We start from the raw sequence: 17,128 nt of genomic DNA, 5'->3' as shown, positions 1-17,128 counted from the left end.
TCTTTTCAAGTGAGAAATGTAAGCTAAAACATACATTTTAAAACCACAGGCATGTGGATTTCTAAAGTAACAAGGATGCTCATTACCTGATCTGACTCGGGATAGACTATTAAGGCGAGGTGCATCTCCAGCTGCATGATGTGGCCGCTCTTGTCATGCCGGAAAGAGTTAAAGCATCCTTTAGACAGAAAACGAAACTATCCCGGGTCGTCCTGCACGCGGAGGTGAAGATAAAACTCTAAACGTCCTTGTCGGAAATGGAACTCAGCTCTTCCCTTTCGTTACATATCTCAACTTGGCTACATACATGAATCCGTCAAGAGATGGCCTTTCTCCAAAGCGCTGTTACAATCCCTGCGTCTTCAGAAGTTTCCGCTTACCCGAGTGAAGCGAGACGGATATCCGAGGGCAGCCATTTTGGAAGTAAAAGGAAGCGTAATATCTGATTTATCTGCGGTTTGAACGCTGTAGAGCCGACGGACTTACATGAAGGTGGCAAAGCCTCGCCGGGATGTCCCTGAGAGCCGGTTACGCGATATACTTGTCCATCGCACTGTCAGACGCAAATACAAATAAAATAACGAAGGAGAAAATTCAACAGACTCCCCTGCGTTGGGGAGAAATGGCTGAGAAGCGATTTTTATTTCAAAAGAATTCTTCAGTTCTTTTGCATGATTCTACTTCTGTAAGGAGCAAAATGTAGCTCTTCATCGTTCAATATTCCTGCAATTTAATCAACAAAAAGAGAAAGAAAGAGAGAGACGGTTTCTTTGCTTTCAATGGAGGTTGCGATTCAAAGAAACTGCGTTGGGGCGAAGGGTACATTATGCCGTTCCTCCGCCCTCTTCCTCTTCCAATCCGCCCTTTATATCGTTCGCCGCAGAGAGGAAAGAACTGTATTCAAATGAGTAATATAGTCATACAGCATCTGCTAACCGCGGAAGAAAATAATTTTCACTCCCGTTCTCATTTTACCCACAAATTAATGACTGATGGACTGAAAAATTGCTAGGAACAAAGGCGGGCACTTCGTACCACTTTTGTGGGTTCTGAGACGAAAAGAAATTTTGAACTGTCACTAACTGAATTGCGTACGACATTAGAAACATCAAGCGAACATGCGTATAATGGTTAGCACTCCATCTCGGGTGCAATTCTTGATCCAGAGTTCGGCAATCTTGCCCGAAGACGCATTATTCATTTCTCACTATTTAAAGTTTATTTAATAACGCTTTCAATAGCTCCGATTATATACCACAGCTCGGAATGACATAATAAACAGCAAGTGGAAAGGATTTGGAAGGAGAAGCCTCGGATAATTTGAGGTATTATCCTAACCTTTGCCTGGAAGCACTGAGAAATCCCACGAAAAATAATTTTCAGCATATATATTCTTCTAGCCGAAATCTGGACTTTTAACATAATGTGACGTACAGATCCACTGCTAGGAAACGACTCAGTAAACACATTTCCGCCGGAAGCGTAGGCGCGCAACAATAGAACGTCCATTGCTAGGCAATACAGAGGCCATGTTTTCCGAGTGGTCCGTGCCGAGGGTTTATAAACGTATAAAGAAGGTCGTTTGAGTTAATCCGGTGTGGAGGCGGGATTCAATACCTCCACCGTGACCCTGCGAGTCGTAGGAGGCGACGAAAAGGAAAGTATCAAATCTGAGACAGTAACATATGGCCGCGAGTCCCAAGGGACTCAGACCCGAGAAAGACTGCGCTGGCAAGGGCCAGCAGCATATACAAAAGAGAGACCCGTCCTCTCGTTAGAGAGGGCGCCCCACAGAAACAAGACCGTAACTGTTAAACTGTAATAATTAATATCTGGTCATGAGCCCCAGATGGGGTTCTACACCAAGACTTACTAACTGACTGACCGTCAGTCGCAATGTGACTTTGACTTTTACGTTTGAGTTAGTTGTTGAGAATTAGGCCCAGTTCTGGAGAGGGCAGTCAAAGCGACTGAGAAGGAATGGCAAGAAATGAATTAGACTGTGCAAAGACGACTTCATGTGTAATTTAATTTGCAGTCAGACGGTTATGAATCTGTTGGCAGGAGACGACTAGTGAAGACTGAGAATCCTAGTGCGTGTGAAACTGTGAACTGTAAAGTGTGTAAATCAGCAACAGTCCTGTATTACCTGTAGTCCCGAGCTGTGAATGTATAAGGTCTTAACATATCGAAATCACCCAATCCAAAATCCGTCCTATATAAGTCACGTACAAACCCCTAAATCGTGACAACACACGTGCACCTAAAACACTAAGCAGGAATTCTAACCGACCAAGATATTTATTTGGCACTTCTGTAGTTTTTCCATGAAAATGCCTGGGTAATTGGCTAACCCTGAAATAGGACACGACCAAATCTTCTAATTCGATATTCATCCCATTCCTAAATCATCCTATAATATTGTAACGTGCTATCTTACGGTCTTCTCGCATAGCCAGCAGGAGTTCCACTATTTGTTGTGACTCCATTCTTCTTTGTTCTATATTGTAATAATACGCTATGTAACCAAGCGTCGTTAAGCATACCAGTAATCAACCAACTGTAAAGTTCAGAATACAGGAAAAGCAAGGACACAAACATTAGAGGACAGACATGTAGGACTCCTGCTCTTATACAGCTGGGTTTATTTGACTCGACATTAGTCTGTCAGCGCCTGCTCACGCTGGTTCCTGGCTCGCGGATTTTATTTTTTCTTCTACCCTGAAGATGGAGGAGATACGTTCCTCCGAAATGTCGGTTAACACAATATCTACACGGCGCCACATCCCAGAACACGGCTTTCTTCATAGTCAACGGCGTGAAAATCTCAAATCTTACATGTAGGACTTATTCACGACTTTACTCAATGACGCGTTTTCAGCTTCATAGATTAGCCTATGGGCTTCTCAATAAAGTGAGTGACTTATTTCCGTCACACGGCTCATGATTTACCCTGTATGTCTAACTATCTCTTGCTGATGTCAACTAATACAACATCTTTCCAAACAATTCCGGAAAGTGCCTGAAAGCGTATTTAGACGGAATGCAATTTACATATCCCTAAAAACGCAAATTTAATGTTTAATTCGAACTGTGTAAGCAGAGAACTTCAGCAGCCACTTTAAAAATGAATGCTATGATATGGACTGGATTTATTAGCACCTCGGTTATAAGTTCTCACACTTAAATACAGCGATATCTTCATCAGGTGTATACTCTCACGTAGCTGCTACACTGCACGTAGTTTAAAATTAAAAAAAAAAAACACTAGTCTTCCCAATTGTTCATTTCTCCATTGCTAACAGGTTTCGATATATCAGAATCCTCCCCGCTGATACCTGTCAGATATGTACAAAATCTTTGTAAACTGCCATTGGACCAATTTTGTCACTACACTCACTTCTCTTATAAGCACTCTGCATAGACTCCACGGATAACGCCGTCTCTATTGTTTCTGACGACACCGCTTAAGCACAAGTGTGCTTACCCGGCCGTTGCTTAGAAACGGGTTGCATAACCCTGTTGTTCCACCGCTGCTCGGAGCGGACGACATAGAAAACATAGCCTCATCTATTGTTGCGTGTTGGACCATGTTTACAGAGCTGTTGCCTGGCACAGCGTTGATCAAAACTGTTACAATTTTTTCTTATTCTGGTATGTGCCAAAATTTGTCCGCATTTTCCCGTTAAACTCTTTATATTATATTTATTTTATTATAGACAGCACTGCTTTTCTTCTGGCATAACTTACACGCTACTCCTAAAACCGCATCTGCGATTCATGAAGCTTCCTATCCAATGGGCAACTGAGACTCTAACCCCAAGGAACAAAGCGAGCGAAACGTGAGAGGACAACTGAACTACATCTAGCGCCGGAGTCAAGAATGCATGGACTTTCACCTCCACGTCACAAAATACGCCTTTATAGAGTCTGTTTAGCCTCACAAAGGATTCCAGGAACTGTTGGAACAGTACTGCAAATGTGTCACTGACACGCCTTTCTTGATCCTTCTCAACTCGCTAATCATTAACTTCCATATCTCTGACGGTAGTACAGAGGCCTGACCTTCGTGTTTGCCAATCGAAAAATCTGAATAGTATATAATACATGAGCCGGTCACGGTAGCCGAGCGGTCTAAGGCATGTACTGTCTTCGCTCGCTTGGAAACCGGGATCGTGGGTTCGAATCCCAAACAGAGCATGGCTGTTTAGTTTGTGTGTGTGTGCGTTTTTCTGTTTGTGTACAGGTAGAGGCCTTGCGACGAGCTGATCACCCGCCCAGGGAGTCCTACCGAATGTGTAAGAGTTACAAAAACCGAAGTCAACGGAGAAGTTCATGGATGTAGTAGGCCTAGGCCAACTGGGGCTGTAGTGCCAAGGAAAAAATAAATAAATAAATGATGGCATATGATTATGCTTGTGTTATCTGTCTACGTCTGTGTGCGATGTCATAAAATAAATTCGCTTAGTGGGGGGTAGAGTCCAACTGGGTCCAATCGGCACGGCGGCTATTGATTGGTCTATTGTAGCCTGCCCCGAGTAATTATAATGATGGAGAATTTGGTTGAATGAAGATTGGCAGGGGAAACCGAAGTACTCGGAGAAAACCCGCCACAGCGCCACTTTATCCACCACAAATCCCACTTGACCAGACACGGGATTGAACCCGGGACGCCGCGGTGGGAAGCCAGCGACTAACCGCTGGAGCTATGGCGCGGCCTCTGCTGTGTCATTCTCAGGTTGTAATTGTGTTCACGTACTGACGCAAGTATCAGCCCTAAGTTCGTAACTGTGCCATCAGAACAGTAAAGATGTAACCTGGTTGACTGTCTCAAAGGAGAAAGAAGCGAAGATATGTAAGATAGACATGAAAGGGATACCAGAAAGGAAGATAGACAGTAAAAGATGGAGACACCAAATAAATTACTCATTGAATTTGAAAGGGCTCTTCATATAAAGACAATGTATTGCGATCATATCTGTACTTACAAATTCTTGAGTGCCGGAATTCCTGCGAGGGTTTTCCGACCGACCATTTCCAACTGGTTGTGGCTGATATCCCTGCAATGAAAAGAAAAAGAGGTATTAGTGGACACGCCTGCACACAAAACTGTCGGGAGAAGTGCACAGGAAGTTCCAGAGCATGGCGCCTGGCAGCAGGCGTTGCATTTCCATGCACAGAAGAAGGAGAACAAGGGGCAACCGATGGACAAACTGGGAATACCAAGGCAGAAGAAGGGCAGAATTATAAGAGAGGGAGGAGAGAGAATTGGAGTGAGAATAAAACCGCAGAAAAAGGAGGAGGAAGCGGACAAGCGGAAATAAGCATAAGACGAGATTAAGGAACTCGAGAAGTAGTAGTAGTGCAGAAAGTAATGAGAAAGCAGAAACTGAGATAGGGAAAAAAATAAAGCAGGGCCGGAGAAGGAGATGAAGCCTAAGTTGTAGAGGAGAGAAAAATAAATCGAAAGAAAAGAAGAATGCGACTAAGAATATTAAGAGAGAAAGAATAACCCGGAAGGGTGACAGAGAATGCGAATTGAGCGGAAATGAAAGGGAGATGTGGAAAAAATAGGGAAACGGGTGAAAGAGGGATAGGTACAGAATTAATAACATTAGGACAAAGACAATGGATCGCCTATGTGGTCTAGTGGCCAGAGTTCCTGGCTACAGATCCAGATGTCTGGGTTCGATTCCCGGCGCTACCAGATTTTTCGAGAAGTAGTGGGTCTGGAACGGGGTCCACTCAGCCTCGTGAGGACAGTTGAGGAGCTATTTCAAGGAAATAACGACTCCGGTCTAGAAAACCGAAATTACCAGCCGTGGGGATTCGTTGCGCTGACTGCGCGACACCTCTATCAGCAAAAGTTGGCACTGACTTCGCCGACAAGCGGCTGTCGCTCGGCCTGTATAGTTCGCTTGCGGACTACAAGCCCCGGAGTTTTTGTAGGACAATGATAATTATTTTACAACAGCAGACTGGAACAGAATACGACATATGGTCTGGTAGAAGTTCGCAGGCGTTTCGGTCCACGTGTTTTCTCCATCACAGAACGTACCGAGTTCCTACCCTTGGCTGTATAGACAGCGCGTTTTGCGACACCCGCCTCCTCTCTGCGTACTAAGCTTTTTCTCCAAACCTGAAGATGGAAGCAGCACATTCTCCTTTAGCGTCGGTTAACTTCTACCAGACTACACGTCGTGACATCTCAGAATCACTGCCGTAAGAACATCACATCTCAAATATTGAACAGATCCAATAATTGTTATGCAATGGTGTGACCTCTATTTCTCCTTGCCTTTATGATATACATGCTTCTCTTTGTACTAAGTGCATAAGATTTAGAATAACTGGGACGTCTCTACGACCGTCCGCTTGCTTAATCTATTAAACTACCGAGAGAAGTAGAATTGAGGTGATATTTGGTGTCCTATATCTACATCAAAATTCGTGAGATAAATTTAATTCCGGTCCATATGGGTCCAATATACGAGGGGGTACCCAAAAGAAACCGAACTTATTTTTTTTAAACTTATTTATCCAAATTTTAAGCACAAACCTTCAATCCCCTTCAAAGTACTCTCCACTTACACTAATACACTTGTCTAGTGTTTTATTCCATTTTTCAAAACATTATCCAAACTCATCTTTTGAGATACTTGACAGCGCCTCCGTCATTTTTTTTCTTTCACCTCAGCAACATCAGCAAAACGCTGAAAAAAAAATTTGATCATTTCGGGACTCTTCTTTCAAAGCACAGCATGCTTCCACGCGACCTTGTTTTTGTTCAGCAGTCAGCAGTCGTGGCACGAATTTCGCAGCCACCCTTTTCATTCCCAAATCTTCTGTCAAAATTCGCTGAACTGAACTCCAAGTCACTCCCGACAGCTCCACAATTTATTCAATGGTCCGTCGTCGATCTTCCTTGATGATTTCACGAATTTTTTCAACATTTTCATGTGTTCGGGCCATTGCAAAAACGACGATCACACAAAACAGTTGTCACTATAAACTCTGCCGAAAGTAGTCCTTACCTTCTGAAGCAACGGTAGTTGGCTTATCGACTCAGGAATGTTAGCTCTTTGCGCTCATAGCGGCAAAACGCGGTACTACAAAAGCTCTTCCCACAAAAAAAAATTAGTTCGGTTTCTTTTGGGTACCCCATCGTATCAGGGTTCCAGCATAACTTTGTAATTTTCCCCCCGAAATGGTTCGACGTATACAAATGTTTGTACGACATAAAATACAGAACTAATTATTAGCCGGGAAAACACAGTCAGTATAGCGACTGGCTACGGGCTGGAAGAAGGGTCGGAATTCGAGTGTCGGTAGCGGCAAAATTTTTCTATTCTTCATGTCATCCAGACCTGTTCTGGGGTTCACCAAGCCTCATATCCGGTGGGTACCGGAAGCTCTTTCCACGTGGATAAAGTGTCCGGGAAGTGAAGCTGACCACTCACCTACATCTAGGGTCTAGATCAAGAATACGTGGATCTATACATCCAATTCCCCATACGTCTTCATGGCGTTGTGCTTAATTAGTGATGCACAGGGCCAACTTTATCTTTATCTTTACTTTTAGAAGTTATGAATATTTAAGGAAATACAAGTAAAATTAATTTATAGCTACAAAGTGCGGCAATGGCAAGTGCTTTGTGATAAGCTTGAAAGAAATGGTTTTGTGTGTGTTCAATAAACGGCACGTCAAGGTTAGCGAGGAACGTAAAATTTCACCGAACTGGTTTCGAAAATATCGTATTTCTATGATCTTTCTCTAGAAACGGTACCATTCGAGACTTGGCAACAAACTAGCGCTGTAATACAACCAATCCGCGTAATTGAAGCTCTAGATCGCACTAAGTGGAGGAACTGTTTTGGAAGAGACTGTGGACCTATCGTCTGACAGATTACTGATGAATGAATGAATTGATCTTGCTCAGAACTACATTTTTCAACCACAGGGTTCACGAAAAGTGCCACACTTTACTTTCTCAGTTGTATGCCTCTGCACGCCGACTTCTATAATCACATGAGCAAACATTACGCCAAAATCTCCCCCTTGAAGGCATTTTTCTTCATTTCTTATTGCCAGTGTCTGCTAATGCCCCAAGTTGGTCCAGGTAATAAATTCAACCCCTACGCAACAGAGCGCGCCAAGGGAGGTCGTAAATTAATTTCTAGTTCCCCTGCCACAAACATCTCCTTGGCCCTCTCAATAACGGTGACATTACATGCGGGCCGGAGTGAACCAAAGACTTCTCTCGGAAATAAAGCAACACAACTAATGGCCGTGTCTATTGTTTGTTTGCCTATTTACTGGGAGGTGTGGTTCCTAAAATAGGGCAGCGCCCAACGGCTTCAACTGTCTAGAGTTTCCGTCCTGACACTCACCTGGCAGAGTGTGTGTATTAAAAGTAGAAAGGTGTACTCAGAAATCACGCGGTTTTTAGGTACCTCCTTTCCAACTCTGAATCCCTCACTGGTCTGCCTCCTTATTCACTGCAGATACAAATCGATATAGACCCCAACAGAATGGGGAAGTGCTCTCCAAAAGAGTAGGCTTGCATGTATTATTCAAACGAGTTATTTTTAGAATTCTCATATCTCTTGAAATATTGATTTATTCCCGACTTATTCAACGTTCTCTTAACTGTGTAGATTGTAAACGTCGAATTATAAGGAACCGAATCTTACGCAGAATAAGTCGTTTATGAATGTTAAGGTACTAGGAGGTGCTGAGGAAGACCATGAAAGAACCCACTCAAGATGGCTGTTGCCCTGGCAGAGATTCGTACCCGGAACCTTAAGAATACAAAACATTACACTCCCTCATTTTATATCTTATTATAATAATGTATATATCTTGAGGTTATAAATAAATTGTTTTCGTCTCCTTCGTCTATCAGGCATCAGGTGACTGAGGGTTGGTCCTGGGCTGCCAGCCTCAATGGTGATCCCTCTTCTGCTTTCATGTAGCATAAATTTAAGGGTAAATATTATTCATATTCCAGCTTAGTTTTGTTTATATTTCTTATCTGTCGTCTTCTGTATCAGTGCCAGTATATTTGCCACCCGCTGTAGCAATTATTTCCCGTTCCTAATGGTATCAATTAAACTCCAAGTAATCGCCCTTTGTAAAATAAAGCAAGCAAAAGACAGTTTTGCAATTTATCTTACTGATAAGGAACTTGTCGACGCTTCTAGCATTACAGAGGCGGCGTTGGGTGGGACGGCTGGGTGCGAAGTACATATAATCTCATGGGACTAGGGGGGAGGGACCATTAAGCTGCGCCCAAGCCCCCCCTAACGTCTTTACATTAGTACGTCTTACACGTATTATCCTGAACCCTGAAAGCTAATAATGGATGACGTCGAGCAATTTCGTACAATTCTACTGTTGAGAAAAGTGAGAAGTTCCCTTGCTTGTATTTCATTAAATATCAACTACTCGTATATTGAAACGGTCGGGGTGCGCAGTAGCGTAGATGGTTGAGGCACTATGCTACAAGCCGGGAGGTAGCGGGTTCAAGTCCCGATGAGGTCACTGGATTTTTTCAATTGACCTAATCCTGGCCCTGAGGTCGGCTCAGCCTCTAACGGAAATAAGTACGAGGAATATTCTTGGGGGGGGGGGTAAAGGGCGGCCGGCGCGTAGGGCTGACAACCTTACCGTCATCTATGAGCCGACTGTCTAGAAAATGTGGGAACCCCAACACCTCACAACCCTATGAGCCGGCCTGTTATAGGGATACCTTCACTTTACTTTACTGAAAGGTCAAACAAAATTTTTAAACCTTAAAATTTTTAGTTGGTTATTTACTGACGCTGTAAATGTCAAGACTATGTAGTGTCAGATCAGTGAATGTGGAACAGCTGGCAATGAGAACTGGCCCGGACAACCTGAGTACTCAAGAGATACCCGACTCCACTGGCACTCTTCCCACCACAAAATCACGCTCTGACCTGGGCTCAGACACAGGCTGCCGTGGGTTATATCCCGGTAATAACTGGAAATGGTATAACAGGAAATGTCTGACAAACTTAAAACTGTAAGATTTGCGGTTTTCACGGCGGTGACTATGAAGAATGCCGTCTTCTGGGATGTGGCGCCGTGTAGATATTGTGTAAACTGACGTTTCGGAGGAAGGTATCGCCTCCATCTTCATGGTATAAAATATCAGCGAGCGAGGAACCAGCGTGAGCAGGTGGCAGCAGACTTGATTTACAGGATAGAGTCCCTAAAGCATCTACAGGTAGTTGGTTCCAGAGGGCGATGGTCCTATTTACTCGTGGGGTCCCAACTTCGAATACTGTCCCAAAACGGGCCAATCTAATTGATGATTTCGTGATTTTTCACAGTCCCAGGAGAAAATGTTTAAAATATTATCTCAAAAGCGAGCCGCAACAACCTGTAACTTCAGCATTCTCAATTCATCACACACACAGCCAAAGCTACATTACGTGTGTTCAGTGCAGTTGAATGGCGTCGTTAAATAATCCACGAATCAATAAAGAATAGAAGTAAGGGACCACATTTCAAAACCGTACAAAACAAAAGGCGTATCTATAAAGTCAAGTTATACATTTTCGATATCCCATTACTCTTCGAAACAAAAAAGATGTTTTAAAAACAAATTAACATTAATAAAACCGGAAAACATTGCAATGTCACAGACCAATATCAATAAAATCTCTCTGCAGATTACAAAGATCCGGTCTACATTTGGAATAAATAAACAAATATTCTCGTCAATAGTTTCCGTGTACAGAGGGCGTGGGTATTGCAAGTACCTTTACGGAACGCGCAGACTGCAAAGGCTCGTGACGGAAGCCAGACATCGTGAGGGAACAGAATCTCATTCTCACTCAAAGTGTTATAGGGGTCATAACGTTGCTTTGGCTTCTTTCATCTAAAAGGGTCGCTCTGATTCATTTAAATTCTCAGAGCACCCGGACAAAACAGATGAAATCAGGCAGGCCTAGTTTCTGTACAAAAATAAGATTCTTCCTTTGAAGTATTAATGCTTTAATCTAAATAAGTCTGGCAAAGAGGCACTGCACAAAATGTGATACGGAGTTCTAACAGACTTGGAGTGGAACCGTAGGGCCCAGATGACTCAGAGAAGATCCTATCGGAGACAATCTACATGCACACTGGTTGGCGGACCGTCAGCAAAATGTTCATTATCTATTCTTAAACGTTATTCTAATGGGTTCTGACGATCGTGTATAACATTCAGAATTACTGGGATTTAGGAATTCTTCCATCGTCGGGGTTTCTAGAAACTAGAAAACAAGTTTCAGAAACTTGATCTGTTTCTGTCCTCAGGTAAGGGTGGAGACACCTGCTCTGTTGGGCCTCTTAGAAATAGCTAACCTCAATCTATTCACCTGACGACGGAAACAGATCAAGCTTTCGAAACGTTATTTTCTAGTTCCTAGAACACAGGACGATGGACAAAGTCCAAAAACCCATTGATTTTTAGTATTAAACGGTAGCGCAGTCGGTATAGCGACTGGCTACGGGCTGGACTGAGGGGCCGGAGTTCGACTCCTGGGAGGGTCAAGAATTTTCTCTTCTCCAAATCGTCCAGACCGGCTTTGGGGTCCACCCAACCTCCTACTCAATGGGTACTGAGGGCTCTTTCCCCGGGGGTAAAGGGTGAAACTGACCACTCATCTTCAGCTAGTTCCGAGGTCAAGAAACTGTGGATCTATACATCCACTCCCCCATATGCCTTCATAGCGTAGTGCTTAAATTCGTTGAGCACAGGGACAACTTTACCTTTTACCTATGCGTTTTCAGCTGCAGACATTATACAGCGTCTAATGAAACAAAATCATATATGGAAAGTAAGTAAACATTTGGAAGGTTGTGGCCATTGTCCGGGGGGGGGGGTTTACAGAGGATACCAGACAAGAAAAGAAAACCGCCAAAGTCGAGTGATTGGATATATCACAACCGTCTTCTTCCAAATATTTATCTTCGCCTCCTTTATGATCACCCTCCAATCTCATTCGTTGCAATCGTATTACTAGTATATGAGACCGTTTTTACAAACTTTTAGTGCCGCAACGTCGACACTGTTATACAGAAAAACATCAACGAGGAGAGGAGAAAGCAGGACGACAGCCATGATGAAGATGATGCCATAAAAATAACTTACAGCAACTTCAAAGAACATTCTTTTTTTACAATACGTCAAATCCTTACGAATGTTATAATAATCCTCAAAATCTTACACTTTTTCCTAAACATATAAACCATAAATTCTGTCGGAGTAAAGAAGTGACTCGAGTTTACAACAGAAATGCCTAGCGCGCATGCGCATAACTCTAACAATTTCTGTTCCTCACATTTTCTTGTAAAGATTAATGGAGGAAGAGAGCCGAAGCGAACTTGTTGGTGGAAGGGGACAAGAAAATGAAAGTAAAGAAAAAAATATTCACAAATTCAGTGGTTTGTTGTGACAAAGAAGGAAATTATATAGAATTATCAGTGCCTGTTCAGAAGGAAACACGGCAAATAGGTCATTTGTACCCGCATGTCTGTAATATTAAATATCAGGCATATTTCTCTAAAGGCTCGAAGTTCTGAGAGGAAAACGAAGGGTTAGAGGAGAAATTTACTTCCCACGCACTTCTCATGAATTTCAGGGCCTTTCTACTTATGCATAATACCTTGCTACTCCTAATTTGAATACAAGCCAGCCTATTGTTCCTAGCCAACTCCTTACGAATTTGAATGTAAAGTAGTCAGAAATTATAATTCCATTATTTTAATACGAGGTCCAATTTTGTATCATATTCTCAGTATAATCTTATTTACAACATCAAAGTTTTCTTTTTATATAAATCACTTGTTCTTTTCGAATCATTTTGAGGCGCTGTCCCCTCCCCACCAGGGGTCACAATCAAGATGCTTCTCGTCTGCCCCTCACAAATCCTTCTTTACATCAAACAGTTCGATATTCAACTGAACTAGCACCAACAGGCATTCGTTATAAGCATGACGTCACTGAACACGGCAGTGTCTATACTCCGATACACAGCACTGAACTTGTGAGTACAGTCTTATCAAGAAGCAATGCGTTTATTTCTTCGGATATACTGCACCAGCTGCTAAAGTTATATGGTTGATACGTCAGTGCGACCGTAATGAGCGGAGATACGTCTAATAAGCATTCGGCAGGCACTGACAAATAACCCCAGTTGCGAATCAGGTTTCTTCAAGGGTTTCTACAATCGTCCAAGATAATACTAAGATGATATCTCAACACATCACAATTACGTGTCTTGTTTCGATCTCGAAGCATCATTCACAGCCACCCTAACACTTGTGACAGGACGTAGCATAACCTCAGCATAAGACACACCGCTGCAAGATTACCGAGAGAACATAAGGCTCATAGTTGCAGATTTCAGTATAGGCGTGCCCTGCATTGCATGTCACGTAGCTTAGCACTTCTTTGTAGGATGATCAGCTTTGAGAAAATCCGTAACTACAATTCGAGCCTCGTGTAATGTACCGAGAACACGGATTATGTTAGATACGATCTAAAATTAAATAGGCCGGACAAGGTTTAACGCAAACTGCAACAACTTCATCACAATCCGTTCAAGAGCGATGAAAGCGAAATACGCGGATGGATATACAAACCTCCATATAACGTGTTCAGTTTTTCACTTTCTACAAATAATGCATATAAAGATATTGTAAAAGATTTAATCAACGCGTTACCAGGCAACACGGTCCAACACGCAACAAGAGATGAGGCTGTGTTTTCTATGTCGTCCGAGCCAAGCAAGAGTAGGAATGGGGTTCTTTGTGACCAGCTGTTAGTTTACGCAACAGTTATCACAACAGAACTGTTTTCTGTGTGGTCCTTGCCGCTGCTATACAATGAGATTCCCAGAATGATCCCTTCGGAGCTCGTTGTGCTCTTCTCCTTTGCAGTTCTCCTTTCGCATGGCTGCAACCTCGGTATGACGCTGGATGAGCTTTCTCTCCTTCTACTAGGACGCAATTGCAGCAACTCGGCGTAGAGTATTCATACGAGACAAACCCATCTTCTCGTCAGAGAAGAAGTTACATAAGGACTATTACCGCAAGAGATCAGTTGGGGGGGGGGAAAGAATCTCTGGTCGTGGGCCTCAAGGGGCTGCCGCCAAGACGAACTGATTGGCAGTAAACCGTCAGTCATAAAGTAACTCTGATTCTGACAGACAGCAGCATATACAAAAGAGAGACCCGTCCTCTCGTCAGAGAGGGCGCCCCACAGAAACAAGACCTGTCAAACGGTAATAAATAATATCTGGTCATGAGCCCCAGATGGGGCTCGACACCAAGACTTACTGACCGACTGAACGTCAATAGCAATGTGACTTTGACTTTGAATGGTCGCCCGTGTGAGGGCGAGGTCGAATACCTCCACCGTGACCCTGCGAGTCGTAGGAGGCGACGAAAAGGTAAGTCTCAAATTTGAGACAGTACCAAGGGACTCGAGACCCGAGAAAGATTGCGCAAGGACCAGCAGCATATAAAAAAGACAGACCCGTCCTCTCGTCAGAGAGGGCGCCCCACAAAAAACAAGACGGTAGCTGTCAAACAGTAATAAATATCTAGTCATGAGCGCCAGGAGGGGGCTCGACACCAAGACTTTTGACTGACTGACTGACCAACCGTCAGTCGCAATTTGACTCTGACTCTGTCTGACCGAGGGAGAGACAAAATTAGTTCAGGGTAGTTACGAGTCAGCCGTAAGATGGAGGAGTGAGTCCAGATCAAATTTTAGTTCCGTGGTTCCAGAGTGATTGAAGACGAAATATCAAGAAGACTTCATTGTGATTTTAAGTGCTAGATTCTGTGTTGGGATCAGTTGCCAGGAGACGACTAGTGAAGACGGACAATTCTAGAGCGTGTACAACGGTGAGCTGGTAATTGTGTATATTAGCGATAGTGCTGTATTTGCGTATGATTAACAGAACTTCTGACAAAACCTCTAATAAATACCACAATCATCCGAACTAGAACCAGTTATTTTCGTCACACGTACCACCCTACACGTGACAATATTTTACAAACAAAATACACGTTTTCATACATTTTAGTGGAGGCAGTTTTGGATATCCCTGTCGCCGGGGATTAGTCCCACGCTGCATCACGACTGGTTGTACCTGCAGAGCAGATGCAGAATTGAAGTCTCCCAGCAGGTACGTTCCGACCCGCCTACAATAATGGCAGACGTATTGCTACTTTGCACTTCACACAGTGTCACAGAGGTCACCAAGCTCTATAAGTTCTCGTGCTGACATTAGATAGGCGCTTCCGGGCTAAAACATTTATCAAAGGCACTTACTTGGTGGTTCTCAAAGAGTGGACCACGCTCAACTAACTAGTATTAATAAACTTCACAGTCAATTGCAAAAGTACGTTCTTAAACCCATTTTGTGTTGCATCCCCTTATCTAAATCATTAAAGACAATATTTATTTTATTAACATGCTGGTGGAGCCGGGATAGCGTAGTCGATATAGTGACTGGTTAAGGGTTGGATGACCGAGGGGTCACGTCCCGGTTGGGGTAAGAATTTTCACTTTTCCACGTCGTCCACACCGGCTCTGGGGTCTACCCCGCCTCCTTCCCAATGGGTTCCGGGGACTCCTTCACCGGGGGTAAAGCGGCCGGACGGTTAAGCCGACCACTCACCTCCGACTAGTGCCGAGGTCAAGAAAATGTGGATCTATAAATCCACTCGCCCATACGCCTTAATGGAGCAGTGTTTAATTATTTAAGCACAGGGACAGCTTTACCTTTTATCTGGTGGATCCACTCTGCATATGCAAGTGCATATAGTGAGTGTACCTATAGACAGAACCTTCATACAGCACAAGTGTCCCAGACAGCAAATTCATCTGCTGCAAATGTCGTTGTGTTGACGGGAATATAATAAATATTATTTAATAGACGGGGGCACGCGGTAGCGTAGTTGGTTGAGGAACTATGCTACAAGCCGGAAGGTCGCGGGTTCGATTCCCGATAACTTCATTGGGGTTTCAACTGATGTAATCCCTTCGGCCGCACTATGGCCCTGGGGGCCGACTGAGACTCTATAGAAAGGAGTACCAGGAATGTTCCTGGGGGGTAAAGGGCGGCCGGTGCGTAAGGCTGACAACCTTACCGCCATCTATGAGCCGACTGTCTACAAAATGTGGGAACCTCAACATCTCACAACCATATGGGCCTCCACGGCCTGTTACAGAGATACCTTTACTTTACTTTTAGGAAATAATACAAAATAATGCAATCTGGCGTAAATTTCATAGTTGATATGTAATTTGTAATCACTTTAGTCAGTTGCAGAGGTTATAAAACTATGTATTGAGAATTTCTGGTTGGAAATTGTTTTTGAAAACGCGACCGTGGAAAAACGTATTCATCACTGCCTCAGCATTTGCCTGGTGGGGCACAAGGCAATCCAAATCTCTGTCAGCATAAACAGTCTTGTATTAGGATTAACTTCACACCGCGACCTTCGGAAAGGAGACATTCATGCCAAGCTGTATCTAGTCAGTATCACTTGAAGGAAAGGGAACGGCTTGGCTCTGTACCTTCTATCCCATGCATTCTATAAGATTTTCGTTTTGTCATAAGACCAAGCGCCCGAGAACGGGGGGTATGGTCATTATGCGGTAATCACACCGGCTGTTCCGTGGTACAATCTATCAAAATCAAAACACAGAATGCTGCCTCTATGACAAGCGTCTAACTTGTGTTCGGATGATCGAATCTCGACGGCAGTACCGACTGATCTGACCAAGAATTTTCGCAGTTTACCACAGCCCTTACATGCCGATGTTGATACAGCTTTTGGAATAAACTACAGCGTGATTATAAAGTACTGTAGGGCTTTCCGTGGCCTATAAACGGAAACTCCGACAATAATTTAGAATCGCCCTGTATAATCACTTCCTTCCACACATTTTCCAATTAAATTTGCATAAATATCTCTAGACGATACTGAGGAATCATCGTAAGCAAAACGAGACTCGAATAACCATCTACCAAGGGACCAGCCAAAACGAGAGAAACTTTCATGGACTAAGTTCCCCAGGGCACTCACTGGAAT

The 17,128-nt window shown here is 43.5% G+C and overlaps 1 protein-coding gene across 4 annotated transcripts in view; it reads right to left on the bottom strand.

The window, feature by feature from the left end:
• The window catches only part of LOC111866833 (protein slit), a 635,722-nt gene that overhangs the window by 100,528 nt on the left and 518,066 nt on the right, over positions 1-17,128 (bottom strand). For all 4 annotated transcript variants that reach the window (XM_023856131.2, XM_023856134.2, XM_023856132.2 and 1 more), the window contains exon 5: positions 4,989-5,060. In XM_023856131.2, coding sequence (XP_023711899.1) covers positions 4,989-5,060 — 72 coding nt within the window. The remainder of the gene's footprint in view (positions 1-4,988; positions 5,061-17,128) is intronic.

This window comes from Cryptotermes secundus, unplaced genomic scaffold, assembly GCF_002891405.2.
Source record: "Cryptotermes secundus unplaced genomic scaffold, Csec_1.0 scaffold533, whole genome shotgun sequence".
Taxonomy (NCBI): domain Eukaryota; kingdom Metazoa; phylum Arthropoda; class Insecta; order Blattodea; family Kalotermitidae; genus Cryptotermes; species Cryptotermes secundus.
Note: the sequence above shows the minus strand (reverse complement) of the source record. Positions and strands in the feature narration are given on the sequence as shown.